This window comes from Chelonia mydas, chromosome 8 (genome assembly GCF_015237465.2).
Source record: "Chelonia mydas isolate rCheMyd1 chromosome 8, rCheMyd1.pri.v2, whole genome shotgun sequence".
NCBI classification, from domain to species: domain Eukaryota; kingdom Metazoa; phylum Chordata; order Testudines; family Cheloniidae; genus Chelonia; species Chelonia mydas.
The window spans coordinates 70,682,630-70,703,895 of NC_057854.1; the positions used below are offsets into that span (position 1 = coordinate 70,682,630).

The 21,266-nt window shown below is 38.9% G+C and overlaps 1 protein-coding gene across 8 annotated transcripts in view; it reads left to right on the forward strand.

Moving 5' to 3' along the window:
* Positions 1-21,266, forward strand: part of DPYD (dihydropyrimidine dehydrogenase) — a 558,093-nt gene that overhangs the window by 231,317 nt on the left and 305,510 nt on the right. The window contains exon 9 of one of the 8 annotated variants that reach the window (XM_043553088.1): positions 8,220-8,824. The exons of 6 other annotated variants lie outside the window; for them this stretch is intronic. In XM_043553088.1, the coding sequence (XP_043409023.1) occupies positions 8,220-8,404 (185 nt within the window). In that variant the 3' untranslated portion in view covers positions 8,405-8,824. Of the gene's footprint in view, positions 1-3,174; positions 5,358-8,219; positions 8,825-21,266 lie in introns of those variants that run through there. One more of the 8 variants, XM_037907333.2, reaches the window with a different exon arrangement.

The following is a 21,266-nucleotide window of genomic DNA, read 5'->3' on the forward strand; positions in this document are numbered from 1 at the left end:
TTGAAAGTACTGAAATTCTTCTCCAATTACTTATCTAAACACTCTGAGCAGCTTACTGTATATATGTGTGTGTAATAAATTATAAAACTAGGAACAAAACAGCTTACAGGTTTTCTCAGTTTGATGTTATGTACGCTTTTGAAAAATAGATATACTTCATGAGAGCTTACTAAGAGAGTTCAGTTGCTTCCCATGAGATGGCTTTCAAACCACAAAGTTAAATAACCAGAAGCAATGCTTTCCACTGTCACTTCCATTTTCCTTACTGATGGAGGAGGAACTTTGCATTTACCTTTATTCTTTCACTCTGAAAGTTGGAAAGAGAGTCAGCGTACCGTTGCAGTGGGTTTTTTTGTTAGTTTAATTTTTTTGGGTGGGGAGGGATTATTTGTTTTAACTTAAGTTTGTTCAGACATAAACTTAAACAATTCATATGCTAATTCAACAAGCCCTTCAGCAATTTAGTTTGATTGGCTTTACTTATTGTTTAGTGAAAAGTTTCAAAAGTGGATATACTGAAAGTTACTAGCAATAATTGCCATTCTGGCCTGAGGGATATGCAAGCACAATTTTCAATTTTTGTGAACAGCTTACTATACCCCCATAATTAGCTAGTGAATATGTAAGCCGGTGATACTGTGCTTTATTGCTTTTTCTTTCCCCTATAAGAAGAATTGACCATCCTTCAGAGGTAGATTTCAGAGCTAAATTGAATTATGGTGGGGGTTGGCTTTAACAAAATAAGTTGGCTTTGAATTCTACTTAAACTAAAATAATAATTTCATCTCCACTCCCATTATAAAAATACCCATCTGATATTTAAACCATTACTGCTAGCTTAATTATATCAGGTTATGTGTTAAAAGTATTTTGGAGTACAGCAGTACCCATCCCTAACATATGATAGCCATGCTGAACATATACTGTCTACAGTTGGCATGAGGCTTAATGCTCTTTATTGATCTAGACATGGCCTAAGTGAACATAATAGGAAATAAGTTGTCCAACTGTTCCTTCCTATTATTGATTAGAGAGATGTAATTCTTAGTACAGCGACAACTGTTGTTTACCATCTGGGTATTCAGTATAATAAGCTTTGCCAGGTTCATTCTCTCATGTGATTATACTGTACTACCAACCATTGTGATTTATATAATCCTAAATCCTCTCATTGTTAGAGACAGTCCACACGTAGGAATTTCCATGAGGTCATATTTCTGTATAATTGTACACAGGGCAATATGCCAGGTTATCTTCTTTCATGTTTTAATCAACATGACTATCCCTCTTCTAACTCTTTTGCTTTATAAAATCCTGGAAGTTAGGAGGGAAATGCATAAATGAGCATTTATTTTCTCAACATCTAATAGCTAGGATAAACAGCCATCCTTACAGCATCAGCATTGTTCGATATTACAACATAGATTTATTCAAACATTTGAAAATTTCTTTGTCACTACTGATTAATTGTCAATTTACCACTGTGTATTTTACCTGTAGAATGGCTGGATCTTATCTATAGAGAGACTGTCTCCTTGCTTACGCCCAATAAGGTTATCCTGGCACACAACATTTTTTAAATAAAGGCATTTAATTTTATGTAAATCTAGACATTATTGTGTCTCTCAAATAAATATACAGGGCCAAATAGTGGTTTTACTTCTGTGAGAAGTGCTGGGTAAGTGAGCAGGTGCAGAGTTCTAGTAGACAAGTGGAGGTACTGTGCACCACTTGCTTCGCCACATGTAAACAGAATGCATTAGGAAACAGAAGGGGAACAGAGTGTATAACACTCCATACATGGGCTGGTGAAAGGTACTGTGAACTCACAACAACCCTTGCTGCCAGAGGCTGGCAGACATGTAAGAAGGATTGGGTCCTTGACTATGCCCCTAAGCCAACTTGTTACGCCCCCTTGTGAAGTGCTGACTGGAGCTCTCACCAGCACTTTCTTTTTGTGAGCAGTGATCACTAGTATCCTCATTCCACTTAGATCCTGAGCACGGGTGGAGGAAGATGGAAGGGCAAGTGCAAACTGAGCCCACAGTGTGTCTGGATCTGCTGGGTGTATAATACAAAAGAATATTTATTATGCGCTCCACTAAAGATCTTTATATATGTTGATTCTGAGCACTGGTTTTTCTGTTTGTGTTCTTAGTCTGCTAAACTTTTATGGGGGGGGGACCACAGGTTGGACATTAACTTGAATGTTGGAAGCAAAAATTTTTAATAACGTTGCTTGCATCAAATACAGTTTTGTAAGCTTGTAATAATTCAGTTCAAAAGATCAGTTACTTAGTAGAATAAGAGCAGGCTGTTCTCAATTTCCTCTACCAGAGGAGTGGAAGTAAAAGGGAATGGATGATTGAAAGAAGATGAGTGTCTAGGTGGGAAGAGGAGTACGTGAGACTAAGTTTTTTACAGAGTAGTGGGTCCTTTCAAGGGAATGCCTCTTGGAAGTGAGAAAGAACTTGGAGATATGGGAGTGAACAAGTGTCCAGAAGTTTTATGGGGTGAGCGAGCATCCATGTGGAGACAAATGTCTTAGAGGCAGGTGAAGGCTGAAAATGCCTGGAGAACCCTGAACATCACATGGCTGGAATTTTGTATCAGGAAGAGGAATGTGTCGTGGACTAGGGGGTGAAATGGGTCTAAGTGAGGAGGAGAGAGCACATGCGCAAAGTAGGCATCGTAGGAGGCATATTTAAGGTTGTATCCCTAATATTTAGCAAGCATATGGAAGAAAAGCATGTTTTGAGGCTTCTGTATGGGGTCAGAGATCACAACCTCTCCATTTATTTCTTTAATAACTTTAGAATTGGGTCTTGTGATAACTCCATGCAAAAGGGAATCCAACCAAAAGCTCTCCTTTGCATATATTTAAAAGCAAAAGAACATTGGAGCCACAAAGTAGAATTCGACCAGAGCAGGAAGCACTTCTTATCTGAATCCTGTCGCCCATCATCTGATCATTAAACATGTGGCCAGTACGCATTACAGCCTGCACCATGTTTTTCAACCAAACAAATCTTGTCCTCACCTGTGTCAGCCCTTCACTTATTGCCACTCAGACAGGCTTTTCAGTGTGCCCTGAACAAATTTGAGCTATTTCAGATCTTGGGAAAGGAACCCTTACAGAGAATGTTTTATCATTAACTCCCTTTCTTTTTATAGTGAAACAAATCAAGCTTGAAGTCTTCTGTGGATTGCAGCTGTGACATACTGCCATAAGAAGAGGTAGTCTCTCAAGTAGGCAGATCCTATAGCATTTAGATGTGTATAGGGTAAAACAAACACCATAAACTCTACCTAGAAACAAATTGACAGCCAATATATGTCATGGAGCACTGATAATATATGCTGTCTCCAAGAGTTATCACTTAATGTACGAGCTGCTGCATTCTGCACCTGCTTAATTTTCCAGATAAGATGTAGCCCACATAGAGTGCAGTGTAATAATTCATAGGGAGCATGAGGCGACAAATGCATGCATTACCATAGCATGGTCTGTAGCCAAGAGAAAGCAAATAAGCAAAAAGCACGCCTGGACGTTGCAGCAATGTGATCGTCCAACAGCAGATGGGGATCCAACACAACCTCCAGACTGCATACCCAAGTAACACATGGCAAGCATGCACTATCAATCAAAGGGGATGATATTAGCCTTCCCGTGTATTCCAGTTGCTTCCTTCAACCTACCATTATCACATTATGTGGACTGAGTTAACGCTATGTTCCTGTTGTTTCTGGAGGATTCAGTGAGTTGCTTGCTTCATCCCTGTCCCTTATGTGGTCCTGTAAGCCCACTTTCAGTTTTCTTTCCACAGAGATCTCTGCTTAGCAGATTCTGGCGGCACACATCACCTCATGTGTTTTACTGAACATTATAATTCAGAAGGGCAAAGTGATAGTGAATTACAGCTTTTTACCCTTGGACAGCTGAATTCACATCATGCCTCAAGTCAATAATAAAAGTTAATTTTGGGGTCACATCAGAGTTCCCGTTTGCATAGAATAAAAAATGATCATAGAAATTAGTACAATTGACAGTTTCTACACAGGACTGGAATGCTGCAGCAAGGGGAGGAGAGGAGGAACAATTTAAATCAATACGGCAGGTTTCCATTGCACTTACTCACCCTCAATGGTTGTTGCTTTTCACTTTCATTTAGCTAAATGTTCAATTTCTAAAGCTTTTGGCATTGTAGTTTAATAAGTGTTTTTAAAAATGGCAATTAAGCATAGAAACACGTGGCTGGTGGTGAATGCTTAAAAATGTCATTTTGAGACTCAAACTGTCTGCTAGCAATGGGTTTTAACTTGTAACATTTCCTCTACTGTTTTTAAAACCTAACCAAGATGAATTAAATCTTTCAGGTAAACTTTTATGGTTAAGTTTGCAAGTGGGTCTCTGAATTTATGGACCGAAAACTCTTATTTTACCCATCAGAATGAGATAGTAAGACTCAGTTACCTGCATAGTGCAAGATTTCCTTATGCAGAGAGATGCACAAGCAGAATTTCTGTGACCAAGTTTACAAATCAATTTGAAAACTTGGCCTTTACTAGAAAAGTTTCAAATCAGTAGCTGCCATGTGTAAGTATTATGGAGACCCATGGTCAGCAGAGAATTGGCATTTGTGTGAGAGAGATCGTGGGGTGATGAACTAGGCAGAGTATGTAGCCCTTGAAGACTGCAGTATAGGGCAGCAAGAGTGTGTGACCCAAGGACCTGTCAGCACTAACTGGCAGAGGTCACGGGGTGCATAGGTTTACAGGGATCCTCTGGACCTGGTATTTACATTCTAGTTCACCAAAGTGTGTCATGTAAGATTTCTACTGAAAGCCTGTGTCACGATGTTCATCATAATCTTTGTGAAAGACACTTATGTCCCAAGTTGACTATTGTATATTGTGGATCTTTTATAATGAAAGTCTATTTACATACTGAGTCAAGTGCTAATGAAGAGATTGTGGGGACTTCAGAAAAAGAAATTAACAGGAAAAAAGTGAATGGGTGGAGGGGACCCTATTTACAAGTTAGGAACAAAGGATTGGTCTGATATATCTAGGGATGCAGAGATACACCCTGACATCCTTCATCTGGAGAGACAAAGTGCTAGCAGCTTGATTTTATGAAAGGAGGGTCTCAGCCATCCTCGTTGCAAAATGCTGTTTAAAGGACTTTTAATAAGCAGTAGCTTATTAAATAAGAGAGGATCTTGGTACTTAAGTTTAAGCTCTAGAATGTGTGTTATGATTTTATTTTATATGTAACCCTTTGTTTCCATTAATCCTACTTGCTTCTTATTGACTCACTAATCTTTGCTAAATAAACTTATTTTTGTTTTCACTATAAATATATCTAAGTGTTGTGAATGTAAGTGGAGCAGTGATCCTGAGGTGAAATTGATAAGCTGGTATGTACTATTCCTTTGTGAGTATTGAACGTGTGGATTCTGTGAGTGTTTAGAGGATCAGGGGCTAGACATTCCAGGGGCGTGGTTGGAGGACTTGGAGGTTGGAGTGTGCCTATAGCTAACCTGCATGAGGGACAGCAGGATCTTTGTAGGGAGAGAGGGGAGTGCTTGTGTTGCCTGTGCCAGGGGTTCTTAGGGAGCCTACCCCTGGCAAGCACAGACAAGGCTTGCTGCTAAGGGCAGATGGTAGTGAGGTGCTTCACAACCCTGGGTACCCTTGGCAAGTATCACAGTAGGTCCTAAGGAGACAGAACAGCTTGAGTGCTCTGTGTTACTGTATCTTTTGGTTTATTTTTAGGACTGAATACTTCTTTTTTTATTACGTTTCCTCTTGAAGGTCAGCTAAATTATTTGCAGGCCAGGACTCTTTCAGAGACTGCTCTTATTACAGAGACGTACTGTAACATCTGCACTACAGTTTAGGGTTTCTAAATAACATTTACAGTCCCCTCCTTTAGTTCACAAGAATATATATATATATATATATATATAGTCTTTACATCTGATTATCTCTTTAGGCAAAAATTTTTGAAAAGTGCCTAATTCCCATTTTCAAAAGTGACTTAGATGCTTAAGTCCCATGGACTTCCAATGAGACTGCGAGTGTCTACACTGGATCTGGAGGTGTAATTTCCATTTCAGGTGAACACACCCACACTAGCATTGACCAAGCTAGTGTGCTAAAAATAGTAGTGTAGCCACAACTATACCAGCACTGGCTAGCTGACCTGAGTATAATGCTATCTGAAACCCTAGGTACGTATGTGGAATGGCTAGCTGATCCCGCTTCCCATGCAGCTGTGGCTACTGCAGGTACATCTGCTTGAGCTGGAAATCACACTGCCAGCTCCAGGGTAGACATACCTTAAGGCTATGTCTACACTATGAACCACTGGTGGCAGCCCGTAGTGTGTGTGTAGCTACATCTTGCAGTGAAAAGCAGACTGCACTCACACTTGCAGCATGTAGCAACATGTCACTGAAAGGCTCTGGAAGAGGGGAGGCAGCAGGGAAAGCCTTCAGCAGCTCCCCGCTACCAGAGTCTTTCACTGCTGTGAGGAAAGGCTCTGGCAGAGGGGAAGCTGAAGGGAAGAGCTCCAGCAGTGGGGAGCTGCCAGAGCCTTTAACTGTGGTAGGGAAAGGCTCAACAGTGGGGAGGCAGTGGGACACTATACTGCTAAAAATGGCAGTGTAGATGGGGAGGTGCAGCTTGGATGAGTAGAAAGTGTGCATGGTATGTACTCGCATACATATCCATATTTTTATTCTACTTGCTTAAACCATGCCTCTGCCTACCCTCTCTTTATACCCATGGTAGGGGGGCTAGGCAAGAATGTACTCTACGCACTGATGAAAGGAGCATTCAGTGTAGACTTACCCTTAGAATCCTAAATCCCTAAGTAACTTTTTATAATGGCATTTAAGCCTGTTAGGTGCTTTTGAAAATTTTTACCCTTGTTCTATATCATTACCTAAAAGGAAACATGCTTCTTCAACTGACAAAACAGAACTAGAAATAACATTCATATGTCTTTCAGTCCATATCCAAACATGTTGGCTCTATCAGCAAACAGCAAAAATCTAGTTTGTGAATCCTTTTAGCTAATAGCATTTAGTTGTCAGCTAATGGTTGACTTGATTTGCCTTAGAACATCTAGTCTGATAGAAAAATATTTCTATAAAAATGATGCATGTTTGAAACATTAGCACATAAAAAAGCCACTGCATGAATTTCAGTAGGGCATTCACTCCTATATAAAGCCCATTTGTGCAATCCTTACTAACATGAATGTACCCTTGCTCAGATGATCAGTCACGCTGACTTCAGTTGGACTACTTCAATGAGTAAGGATGCACCCATCTGAGTATGAGTTATGCAGTTTGGCATTAAATATTTATAGCTTGGGCCAAAAAAACTTACTAAAAATATCCAAAGTGTGTGAACACTAAGGAGGAACATCATTGTTTAGGGTGGTCCAAGGAGATAGGGTATAAAGCAAGGACAGTGAGATCAAAATGAGCATTTGGAGATCAAAATGAGCAGGAATTAAATCTGCCAAAGGAAGTGATGCAAGTTCCATTGCTTGAGTCTTTTACAATTTGCCTGGAGAAAACACTGTAAAATATACAGTAGCAAATAATCACTCCTGTAGTTGAGGGGGGGGTGAATAATTCATTATCTAACGGGGTATTTTCCCTCTCTAATTTCATATGAGTTTTGTTAGTTTTACATATGGTAAGATACTCTGTTGCACTTGGAAACACTTAACATTTGGTTTGTAAAAAAACCACGATTTCTTCCTTTATAGTGTGATATTGGATTGCTATAGCACCTGTTATACCATTCTAGATTCCCCAGAGGCTATATCATTTAATGCAAATTTAGTTAATGTTTTACATGAGCATACAAAATATATCCAAGAGAGAGCCCTTTATACTGTATAGTATGTCCTACCTGCAAGGGTTAAATCAATATATCAAAGGGAATAAATCAAAGACCTCATGTACAGAACCTCTTCAGTAATTGCAGTCATTCATTGTTAATTAACATAGCATTAAAACAATGGTGTCTTCAAATAATCTCATTGATTGTAACAAAATTACACACCAAAAATAAATTAAAAATCCAAGCACTGGTGCACCTCATTTTTTAAAAGTTGTGAGATTGATTTACTATCTTATCCCCCAAAAGTAAGTAATCTCCTCATGCCTGTTGTTATCTTCTGATTAACTATGCAGTGCCACCTGGTGTGCAGATGGGAAGAATATTACACATCGAGAGCTCTGTTCACACCCACCCACCCAGCTACAAACCTACGTGGCAAAAAGTGAACAGATGTTCATTTTGCTGGTGCTACAGAAGGAAATTGTGCATCTTACTCCTGATCCATAAACTAAATTTGGAGGCCATGATATCTGCATAGGAGGTGCATAGGCCCATGGCCAGCACGCAGATTTATAGAGGAAAAAAATAGCATGTAAAATTGTTTTTCTGTCTCACTTCATTCTGTTTTTTTCCTTTTTCTCTGCTATTTGCATTTTTTCCTTTTTTCTTCACTTGCTACTAAACTTGCTCCAAAGAGAAGAGCGAGGAAGCCAGTTTCATTTGAAATTGCTTCCAGACTTTTCCCATTGGTTGCTGTATTTCAAAAGTGATAGATGCTGCTACTTGGTGCCTCAGTGTATCATCACTTAGGGTTCTGTTCTCTGAGCACTCTGATGCTGATCCAGTAAAATGCATAATACACGTGCTTAAAGTTAAGCACACACTTAGGTGCTTTGCTGGATTCAAGGACAAAAATACTGTGTACCTTGCAGGATTAAGCCATTAAACTCTGCTGGCTAAAGAAATGTTTCCCATTTGTTTTTGTTTCTATGTCTTTATTTTGGTTTTGTGCAGCGTTATTTTATAGCACCCAACAGTATTCACAAAAGACAGACTCTGCCTCCAAAGAACTTACAGTCTAAATTTCAGACATGACACAGCAAGTGACGGAGAAAAAGATAGAGATGGAATGGTGCCAGGACAAGTGAGGCTAATAGGGCGATGATCACGTGGTTATTCAAGATAAAACTTGTCCAGCTTGCTGGTTCTGGTCAGTTTTGATGACAGTTGTAGATAAACAATATCATAAATCACTTGCAATAGGCTTCAGAGAAGAAGGGAGTTTTCTGGGGGGATTTTTAATGAAGACAGTTGGGCCAGCTCAGCTCTGCATATAGGAGCCAACATGAAAAAAGAGATACCTGTGGGAGAAGCAGATCAATTGGGTATTAAGGCTGGCATCACTGGTGCATCAGAAGGGGCATGGGGCAATCGACTGGGAGACAAGACCAGACAAGTAAAGCATGTCTAAAACATGCAGTGCATGGAAAGAGAGGATAGGAAGGGCCGTTTTCCCCACTATGCAGTGGTGTAAATAACAACACAAGTTGCAGAGCCATGGCAAATCAGTCTTGGAGTTTCAAGGTTATGGGATGCAGAATGAGGAGCCATTGAGTGATTAAAATCCAGGAAGATCATTTTAGTTGTAGAGGGTTTAGGAGGGCTTCAGGAAGACCAAAGATGCTGCTGCTGAAATAATCAAGACTGAACCTGAAGGCATAGATGAGTTTTAGCTGTCTGAATAAAGATGGATGTTGTGAAGGAAACAATGGCAGAATTTAGACATAGCCTGGATGTGAACAGAGAATATACTACTCCACTGTTATCAGAGAGCAGCTAGAAACAAACTGACCATTAACATGCCCATAAAGTCCACATGGAAGCAGAGTTATTTATCTATTAACTACTATTTAAATTTAAAGTAATCTCTCCATCATGGGCTGTGTCAAAAAGGAGCTGCAGTTACATCTATCCATTAACGGAGGAATTCCCCTGCACTAGATTGCGTACTTAAATCTAGAAGGACCAATGCAGAAGCTCAAACAAGCCTGTATGCACCACTCAGCCCCATGCTAATAGCTCAAGGAATGCATTGAACCTGAGTGTGGGCCCTGTGGAAGTAAATAGAATTTCACCTTAGTGTGATCTAAGACATAGTCTATTATCAAATTCCTTTCATATTGAGTTAATTTTTATTTTCACTACTATGATATGAAGGGCATTACAATATTATGGTTGTGCATCTGTAAACAAAACTGACCATAAATCAGTTCGAATACAATAAACTGTACATCTTTGACATAGTTGATATACTGTCCTTGTACAACACTTGAATCAAACATTTTTTTAAAGTCTCCTCAAAACAAAGGAAACAGAATTGCATTAGAAGAAGAGCTCTGTACAAAAACCCATTCATATTGGGTGCTTTCACTTCTTTATCTATGCAGTGTGAGTTTATTTGTAGAGAACAGTAATTTTTGTCCCTTTTCATAGAAAAAGAATTCTTATTTTCAAGGAATCTTTCTGCTAATGGCATTCATTGTAATCTGCTCTTCTGATTCTACACTGCTCCTCTTGATATTAGTGGAACCTCCTTAATACATATCAGCAATGCTAGACATTGGAAGCTTTTTGGGCTCAGATGCACAAAACAGCTTATTTATTATTAATAATCTTAAGACACTTCCAGAAAATACTAAAAATCTGCCCTTGGGCATCCTTAACCTATTCACTTGCAAATTACACAGATTTTCATTCTCTTATTTACTTATCTTTCCTACCAAGAAACTACTTAGCATAACAATCTCTATTGCAGATGTTTCACAAAACTCTCTCCTATCTGTTTCTAAGATGCTGACTGCTTTCTGAAAGAACATGCGCATCTAAATGCAATGTGAAAATCAAGGTAGTGTTTACATTTGGTTCATATTGTTTGGAGCAGTTAAATGTATGAATACCTTAGAAAATTCATAGAGGCAAGATGGGTGACGGAAGTTGGTCCAATAAAAGGTATTACTTCACCCACCAGGACTTTCCCATATCCTGGGAGCAAAATGGTTACAACATTAGAAAATTCCTTTTATTTAATACGTTTTAACCATATTGTTTAGAATTTAGTCAAGAAATATATTACAATATTTTTACATTTGAAAAATTACGTAGAGAAACATAAATATTGAGTAAGGTGGAAGGGTTAGATGTAAGGTAATTGTGTGTCTGATACACTACTTTTTAAGCTTTACTGTGCATGTGGAGGAGTGTGCTTTATGTCCTTTATTTAACTAAGTTTAGCTGTGATCATCTGATTGTCATACAGAGAAAACATGACTATGTGTGCTTGTGTGATGCTTTCAAATGTTTGTTCCTCATGGGTCATAAAGCTACACACCAATTTTTAACAATAAATTGGGCATTAGTTATAATGCCGGTTTTTAACTTCCCTGTTAAGGATCAGATACGGAATTAATAAACATCCATAAAGTGGACAAAATTCAACTCTGATACAAGTTGACTTTCACTGAGTTTTGCTTTCTTATAGCAGTGCTGCATTTGGCCCACTATATGTTTAATGCATCCACATACTTTTTGAAATGTTGTATCATCATATACCATATGAGGACTGACACAATACAAAATTTAAACGATGGATCCAAAAATGCCTATTCTTTTCTTCCCTTCATTTTACTTTAATCCTGAGGCTAGTTAGAAAACTAGGTTTGTTGGATTTTTTGAGACTGTGCAGAAATGGAAAATGAACCAAAATCTCACTTGACATTTAGTGCCAATTATTGGTGAGAAAATGGCAGGTCTTTTTCATGTTAATGAATAAAGTTCCAAGAAGTCTTCCTGTATAAGTTTGTGTCTTATAAATGTAATCATTCAGACTTCAGATTCCTTTCACTGCTCACTCAATAAGGGAGTAGCCACTTCTTGGGCTGAATTGACAGGTTAGACAAAACTCAGATTTGTGAGGTGGATTTTTCTTAGATGTCCAAGGACTTCTAGGAATTGCTGTAGGAAACCTATTTTGTCTGTCTTTTCCTCTGGCTTTGTTATATCATTTGAAGCAGCAAGAGCTCCTGTGGCCAGTGTAGCCAGGGCATCAGCAGAACCATGTGCAGCGCTAACTGTCCCTGTAGGATGGCTGCTTCCCTGCAAACTCTAAGGTCTGTGAGGCTGAGAGATTTCATTTTAGTGAACTCCATGGGCCCCAAGCTCTTCTCAAAGAGAAGCTTCTTAGGTGAACTTTGATGAGTTTTCTTACTAAGTTTTCTGCTCCATCTGGCCCCTTCTGACAAGGTATTTCGCAGGAGAAGGGGAATCTCCTGATCCCTGGAAATGCTGGGGAGGGGAGCAGCTTTGGCCCTTTATGTAACTTGGAGCAGCTTCTGGTAGTTACAGTGTCCTGGGATGGCCAGAGCACAACATGCACTGACTTACGCCTTCTCCTACCTACAGCATGTTTCCTACACCAGAGGAAATCCCTGCTGCTTGGTTCAGGCACAAGTCAATTACAAAGCTTTTCAAGTCCATTAGTATTTCTCATTTTCCTATCAGATACTTTTTCAGTGTTGATACAGTGCAACAGTTTTTGTTTTTTTTAATCAACAAAACAGTATGGGAAACACATGCTAGTGTAGCCAGGGCATGGTGCAGCAACAATCTATTGTAGTTTTAATGACATTGGCAACAAATACCTGCGAAGAAACATTCAAGTACTAAAACAATATGGTAAATGTTCTTATTAAGCTATGTAAATATTTTTGCTGCTATAGCTGGCACTTTGGTTTAATAGAGACTATCCAAGCTCTGAGTCAGTTGTCACTTTGTCATGTTGGATCTTACTTTAACACTTTTCTTTACATTTTAGCATGATTGACTTACTCTTTCTACCATGGTTGGTTTTTTTGGTGTATGTGTTTTTCTAAAACACTATGAAGGTAATGGGCATCTGGTAAATACACGTATTAATCAAACTGCTATATATTAATTTTTTAAAATATGTATAAAGGGAAAAATACTGCATGGTAAATTCTTCAGCAGAAAATTTAACATGCACACACAAATATTTCTATGGCCATGGGTGGCACAGCGATTTGCTGTATTAACCTATTGGCTTTGGACCAGGTTTGGCATTCCTCATAAATAAAGTCATTTTGGTATTCTCCATGCACATTTTACCACATTACAAACCCATCTCAGAATTTAGCACAATTTACTTTTGCTGATCAGTGGCCCATTCCTGGAATAGCAGGGATGTTGCAAGTGAGGGTTGGGGTGTTTTGGCTGATGTGTGTATAGTAACTATGGGCAGTGTACATAGCGTTGTCTACATTGTTTCTGAATCTACGCTGTGATGTTAGTGTTTTCATGGTGTTAGATCTAAAATTCAAAAACATTATTCTCAATTTTATTTTTAAAAACACTGAAAAAGATTGTTAGACAAAAATAAGAATGCTAAATAATCAAAGTGTTCAAATAATCATTAACAAATTACATGGTTATCTAACAAATATTTTCCAAATCTTTTGTCTTTGGCCATGTTTTCTTTTACACGAAATCCTTTGACTATTGTTTATTTATTATGCAGAATAGATATGAACAAAGTCTAGTAGATAAATAAGTCAATTTTCACTGTTCAAATTTTTACACATACTCCTTATTTCTTTATGTACAGTGATTTTTATGCAATAGATTTGTGCTAGAAATGTAGCCTCTTAAACATGGACCATTATGGAAAGTGCAAATAGGTATCAGCAGTTCAGAATAGTAGTTGTTCAAAATTCCCTCTAATTAATGGTCTTTGGTGATTAGAATTGCAAAGAACAAAATTCAATGATAAGAATGTAAGGTTCAACAAGTTCCAGTAGATTAGTCTTTAATGCTGCTTTTATAATTGTGCTGAAGCTTATTAGTTACAAAAAGCCTCCTACTTTCTAAGTGACTTAGATAATAAATGTTCAATTTTTTCAAATGTAGTAAAAAAAGTTGCTTTTTTGTTCACTCATGTCTCAATCGTGTAAGAAAAATCAGTATAATTGATTATTAATGTACATTTGTGGTTTCTTAAAAAGAAATAATGTATCGTTGTATCTGTGAATATAATGAAGACAGATGGTTGTTTATTTACATATGGTGTCTATTTTAAAATAGATTCTAACAGTTTAGTGAGTATTGGAATTGAAGTACCTTGCCATTATTTTGGAAAGGACATCTTTAGCCTTTGTTACAGATCACGTCTCAGTAATTCAAAATGTATAGTTTTTTTCTCTAGTAAGTTGGGTTTTTTGGGGTGAAGAACATATACTGTGTAAAATAAACAAATACATAAAAATCATAATTAGCATAGCATTTAACACTTGTGCATTGAAAAATGTGCCACAATCCTATCCATTATTTGAATGTGGAAGTGACTCAAGCATGACTATTTTGTACCTTTATTAAGAAGCAGAGGATTTACATTGTGGTCATGGCCGAGAGCAAATATCATTTTTTGATGAGGAAAAATAAAAGCTAGAGCTCTGAGAGGAGATTATCTGAATTGCCAAAAAAAAAAAAAAAACAAGAAAAGGAGGTTTGAGAAAGCAAAACAGAGTTTCTTGGAAAAGGTTTCCACAATTTGGTTGTCTACTAGAGCCAAAACAGCTATTGTATATATGTTTCATGTTGTTTGAGGCTTTTCAATGTGATATGCTTTAACTCAGTTTCTAAGAGAAAATAGATACATTTTGTACCAGATGAGCTGGCAAAACATATTTAAGACAAATCCCTGATACAGTGCATTGTGAGAGCATGTTCTGAATTAGTTTTCTTTCTAAGTGTTTCAACATACTAAATCAGGACTGAGTCCAGTAATCATGTAATACCCCCATTGGGTGAGATTCTCCTCCACATATCAGGCCCTTTATACTGAGCAGAGGGGCTATAAAAGGGGGCAGAGAATTCCCCTGGTGCAGAAACTGAAGAAGACAGCCACATGCTGACTTCTGAGGACCCCTTCTACAGCCCTATAGGGTGTGGGAGAGGTGTGCTGGGATAGGAGAGCGGTAGCGCTCTCTAAATTAAACACAGGGCTACTCCAGCCCCTGGAGCAGCCAAAAATCACGAGGGCACAAAGGTATTTTAAAGCCACCTTACCCTTATTCCACTAGTCTGTGAGTTCTCACTTATTTATGGCAGTGGGAGTTTTGTGTAAGTATGGAAGATTGAGACCTTAACTGGCAACTTTTGTGTGCCAGGGAGTGTGAGACAGTCAAATGTAGAATTTAATGTATACATTCTGCAGGTGTTCAGAAAAGCTCCTGTTGGGTGCATTGTGCTAAAGTAGGGGCTGCTCTATAGCAGCAGTTCTCAAACTGTGGGGCGAGCCTCCCAAGGGAGGGGTGCGCTGTGTGCGTTTTGTCTTAAAAGAGCTCCTCCTGTCAGCCCTGCGTGGCTGGGGCTCATGCAGAAGGGCTGTGCACACCCGGGAGGTGGGGGGATGGGATAAAGGGGACAGCTGGAGTGCCGCTGCCCAGGCTCTCTTCTTCCCCTGCCCCAAAGCCCTCACTGGGAGGTGGCAGCAGGGCTCCAGCTGTCAGCCCTGGGGTGTCAGCAGCAGCACAGAAGTCAGGGTGGCAATGGGGCGCTAAGTCTGCTGTGAAAAGTGACGTTGACAAATATCACTTTTCACATTACCAACCTGACTTCTGAACTGCAGCTTGTGTGGCTTTGCCCTCAGAGCTGGGCACCTGGCCAGCAGCCGCTGCTGTCTGCTCTGCCTTCAGAGCTGGGCAGTGGTATATTTACTTGTGTTGGGGACAGCATGACTACAGACACAAAGAAGGGGGCATGATCAAATAAGTTTGAGAACCACTGCTCTATAGTTAAGGTTGAAGTTGGTCTCACATAACAAATCTGATTTTTTTTAGCCTCTACCTCTAAAAACTCCAGAAAAATCATCCCAAAATTCCATATGCCAAATCTTCTTAAAATAGATTTTTTTCTGGGAAGTCTGATAAAAACTTTAAAACATTTTTTTTTTATAATTAGATGAAATCATGACTCCAGTGAAGTCACAAGATTCAGTAGAGCCAGGATTTCACCCACAGTGTTCTGAAAATTTACCTAAAAGGGCTCTACACAGGTGCAAGAGTCTGCCCGTATCCAATGCACTGAAGGATTGGACCCTTAGTTTTCAATGTAAATAAAAGTCTTTCCATGCATTGACCTTGTCCCTAATCCTACTAAAGTATAGAAACACTCCCCACCCCAGCCACTTCTGAATACTTTCTGCAGCCTGCAGGAATGAAGCCCTGTTTGATGCGCCTTGTAAGATCTGTATGAACAGAGGTCTCCAACCACATTTAAAACTTTTGGTGCTCATTCCAAATACTGGGGAATATGCGAACAGAACTCTTAGTTAAAAAAGAAGTAAGGAGAGAAGTTTGCTGCTTTGTTGTTCAGAAACCATATTACATAGTTTAAAAAAATCATTTGTTTAAAGAAACATCAAATATTAGTATATCTGAAAATTGCCATTAAGGTGAAGCTGTGTGTCCTAGTGCAGTGGTTCTCAACCAAGGGTGCGTATACCCCTGGGGGTATACAGAGGTCTTCCAGGGGGTACATCAACTCATCTAGATATTTGCCTAGTTTTACAACAGGCTACATAAAAAGCACTAGTGAATTCAGTGCAAGCTAAAATTTCATACAGACAATGACTTGTTTATACTGCTCTATATACTATACACTGAAATGTAACTACAATATTTATATTCCAATTCAGTTATTTTATAGTAATATGGTAAAAATGAGAAAGTAAGCAATTTTTCAGCAATAGTGTGTTGTGACACTTCTGTATATTTGTCTGATTTTGTAAACAAGTAGTTTTTAAGTGCAGTGAAACTTGTGGTACACAAGAGAAATCAGGCTCCTGAAAGGAGTAGAGTAATCTGGAAAGGTTGAGAGCCACTGTCCTAGTGGACAGAGCAGTAGACTGGGACTTTGGAGATGTGGATTCCAGTCCCAGTTCTGCCACTGGCCTGCTGTGACTTTGAGAAAGTCATTTCACTTCTCCGTACCCCAGTTTCCCCATGTGTAAAACAGGAACAGTAGTATTTACATCGTCTATTGATAAAGCACTATAGAAGAGCTAAGTGGTATTATTATTAGGGGTTCAGCATATTTCTTGCTTGTGTATAATCCTCCATCTTTCACTTCAACCAAATTATGGTGTCCACCCAAATTTAACTTTTAGCCCCAAATTTGCAAAATTATGTGCTAAGGTCAAAATAACAAATTGACAGGAAAATCATGCAAAATGGGATTTAAAACATTTAAATGGATTTAAAACAGTAATCTAATCATTTCTAACTGTTTGCAAACGTAATAATAATAATAATTAATAATAAATCTGATAACTTGTTGCTTCCATTGTTCCATTTTCTTTGTATTGTCAAAGAGTTATGTTCATAAGCGTATAGGGGTTCTGTTTTTAGAAATGAAGTTTTAATAATTTAAAATGGAAAAAGATATATCTTCCATCGTGGCTAATATAGAATTATTACAGCATTTCAGATGTGACAGACTATATCTTTGCTTACATGTTCATATATTATTTATGGGATGGAGAAGCGAGTTTTGAAATGGATCTTACTGTGTTTTAGAAGACAAGTATGATTTTGTTCCCTTTAATCCTAGAAGGAAAAATATTTTTCTCCTTTTATAACACACTTCAGAATTCCTTGTAGTAAAATCTGCTTCGCGGTAGGGGTTTCAATATTTGTAACAAGCATCCAGTAGTAGTAAGGGTCAGGGACTAACCAGTGAATAAAAGTCAAAACTCAAAACGAACTGCCTTTCCTGTTTAGCACTGGCCACTTATAGAAACTGATAATGTTTGATTAATGAGCGGCAGCCTTGTAGCGGGTGAAAACATCTGTAAGAAATGATTTATTATTTCACAGGTATTGGAAGCTTGCCATATCTTGCAGATTTAACTATGTGTGCCTGAATAAAATAAATGAGATGCAACATGTGAAAAATGAAAACCCATTACTTGTAAAGGATGTGTCACAAGCAGAATATTTTTGTTCAAGTACACTTTGTCATGGGGATTTTTAATGTTGTTCTGAATACAAATCATTTAACTGGTTCATAAAATCAACTCAGTTGGAATTCTTGCATCTATCATCCAAGACAGAAATGAGGGTTAAACTTAATGTGGTGTAACTTCCCTTAAATGTTCATATTTTGCATTATATACAACTATTGAAATTACACATATGGACAAAAAAGCTTCTCTTTTAAAAAAAATATATTAGAAGTGAGAAACTGCACTGATGTAATGTTAAGGTTGAAGTCAGGAAAACTCAGATTTAGGGTTCACAGCAACCTTTGCTCTATCCTTTTGTGGTTGTGTTACAGCACACTATGCTTGCCACATGATTGGGCCTGAGTGTCCTCTAAGACTCAGATAAATCAGAGGTTCGTTGAAGTCAATAAAGTTATACTGATGTTAAACTGGTAAGAAGGGAGAATCAGACCCATTATTACAATGTGCATGCTACCTTATTTCATGACAAAATAATATACTATGATATAATTCAAGTGATACACTTGCTCTTCCAGGAAGACTATGCTAATAGGTTTAATTTTGTGCTGATTTATGTTTATGTGGCACCTTTTGCTTTAACTTTAAATGTCTACAGGGCTTTCCTGTGCATAAGCTGGGAGATCAGCTAATGAGATTTCCTAATGCAGTGTGTGCATACAAAAGAAGAGATTACAGGAACCTTAACTCCAGTTGTCCTGACTTTTGTGTAATTTAACTCCTACTGTTTCATTAATGTAGTTGCTTATTCTCAATTTATTTTAAGAAAACAAGTAATTAAAAATTGGAAAAAATACTGTGTGTTTCAGTAAGGGTGAAATTCTGCTCTCCCTGCACAAAGCTATACTAAATGGACTGCATGTGTGGAATTGAGCAGGGGCTGGGACATGTGGGTTTCACTTCCCTTAACCCTAGGACTAGTCTCTTCCACTGATGCTGTTTCAGGCTATGGGCTGGAATAGTAGCCTGATCCTTTCCACACTCTCCCTGTTGTGCAAGCACAGATACAGTGTCCTTTCCTCGGCCTGTCCCTACTGGGATCCTTCCACATTGGCCTATTAAGAGCTGTCATGGAGCCTTCTTCCATAAGGCACAGGATGTTTCAGATCTCCCACCTCCACAAGGCTGGCCTGTACCTCCAAAAATGGCAATGCACTGGGCAGCTGCACCAGTGTGAATTTCATCCTTTGGGCTTAGTTATTTTAGTCATTTATGGCAGTGATGAAAAGAAACATCTTCCTGTAGCCCAACCACAGTGCTCAACAGCGTTATAGAATGGAGTGAACCGCTTTAAATTACACCCAGAGTGTTTTTTTGTAAGGTGAAGCAGGAACTATATTAATGCTCCTCATTCAGTTTCTTGACCAAAGAGGCCAGATTTAGAACAAACATTTAGGTTCAGCAGTGGGGTAAGCTTTCTCAGTCTTGTGCTTCATCATTCAGCCAATGTGTGCATTGTTACCCACTAATGAAAACCCTATTGTGTCTCATTGATATATAGGAGTTTATTTTCTCCATACAGTAATTTTTAATGTGTTTCTCTTGCGGGGGTGGGAGGGGGGCGCAAAGCTATGTTTTTATTGTCTAGTTCAATCAGCCCTTAAGGGGTAGATCGTGCCTAGACTGAGCACTGGGCAAGGGATGGTGGATAAACCATACCATCTCAGAAGTTGTTTGGAAGGCAGTATGCTTCAGAGATGCCCCTGCCGAGGCACAAATTCTACTTCTTTTCCCCTGGGAGGAAAGTTGCTCCAGTGCTTGAAATGGTGGAGCGTACTTCTGCTCCTCGTGCCTGGCTAGTGACTGGGAGCAGACCAAGGCTCTGCCTACTTGCTCAAAACAGGAAGTATTCAGAGACCATGGTCTGCACTCCACAGCAAACCCATACCCAATATTTGGATAGGTCTCACTCAGTTGAGCAGTGGACTTAATCCCCCTCGCTCTTCTGCTCAGACAAATAAAACAAGGGCATCATCTAGCGCTGTGTCAAGAGTGAGTGTTTGAAATATTTTTTCTGAGGGCAGAGCACTGATCTCTTGCATTGGGGTGAACTGGTAGCTGGACAGTGGGCTGAACAGTTGCAGAGACAGATCTTCATGGAAAAGGACAAAATGGTTGGGTGAAAAATCTGATTACATTTACAAAAAATGTGTCCTTTTATTAATATTACATACTGTGACAGGTTGCCCTCCTTAGGACGCCACCTGATGTGCTGAGATACCACTGAGCCTGCCTGTTATGCCAGCCTGGGCACCTGTCCTGCTGAGCCAAGCTATTAAGCTTCCTCCAGCACACACACAGGCAGAGCCACACCCAACTGCAGAACGAAACAGACACTGAGATCAGTTCTGGGAAGGCTCAATTTAAGGGATTTGCTCCGGCACTCAGGTGTCCACCTCCCTTGGAGTGCAGACCCAAAGATATATTGTGAAATCCTCCTCCTCCCTCAATGTGGAGGATGGTATGCACAACCTCTTACCCTCCACCCAATTATAAATTGTACACACAGGGTTATATTATAAACAAGAAATAAATTTAACAACTACAAAAGGTGAATTTTAAGTGAATATAAGCGATAACAGATAGAACAAAGCAGATTACTGAGCAAATAAAACAAAATATGCAAGCTAAGCTCAATGTACTTAAGAAGCAGGTTACAAAATATAGTTTCTTACCCTAAATGTTATTTTAGGCAGGTTGCAAAGTTTCTGTGGTTTAGACTTCCAGTTATATTTCTTTTCAGACTGGACCCCTGTCTCAGTATGGTCTCCCCCCTTGCTTTCCCTTCAGGTGTCTTTAGCACTTTAGCAGTCTTTCTTCTTGGACAGACAGGCCATGGAGAGGAGGAGTCCCGTTTTCCTTCCTCTCCACCCTTACATAAGATTTACATAAGGTGGGAATCCTTTGTTTCCCAAACTTGACCCCCCTTCCCTTTCAGTGGAAAGTTACAAGAAGTCCCAGATAATGTTTAGTAGCAGGTGATAAGATCACCTGACATAGTAGTGTCACAGTTATGTATCAGGATGCCTCGCAGGAGGGAGAGTCATTAGTATCTTCATGGTCTTGTTGTTCCTTCCTGATGGCCCATCAAATCTGATGGCCTGTCGTCTGGTGAGTGTCTTCCCAATACACACCCAGTTGTAATTGTTACATAGTCCATATTCCTAACTTTAGATACAGAAATGATACATGCATATAAATTGGATAATCACATTCAGTAAATCATAACCTTTCTAATGGTACCTGACAAGACTCATCTTGCATAAAGTATATCTCAGTTATGTCATATCCATATTATAACCATATT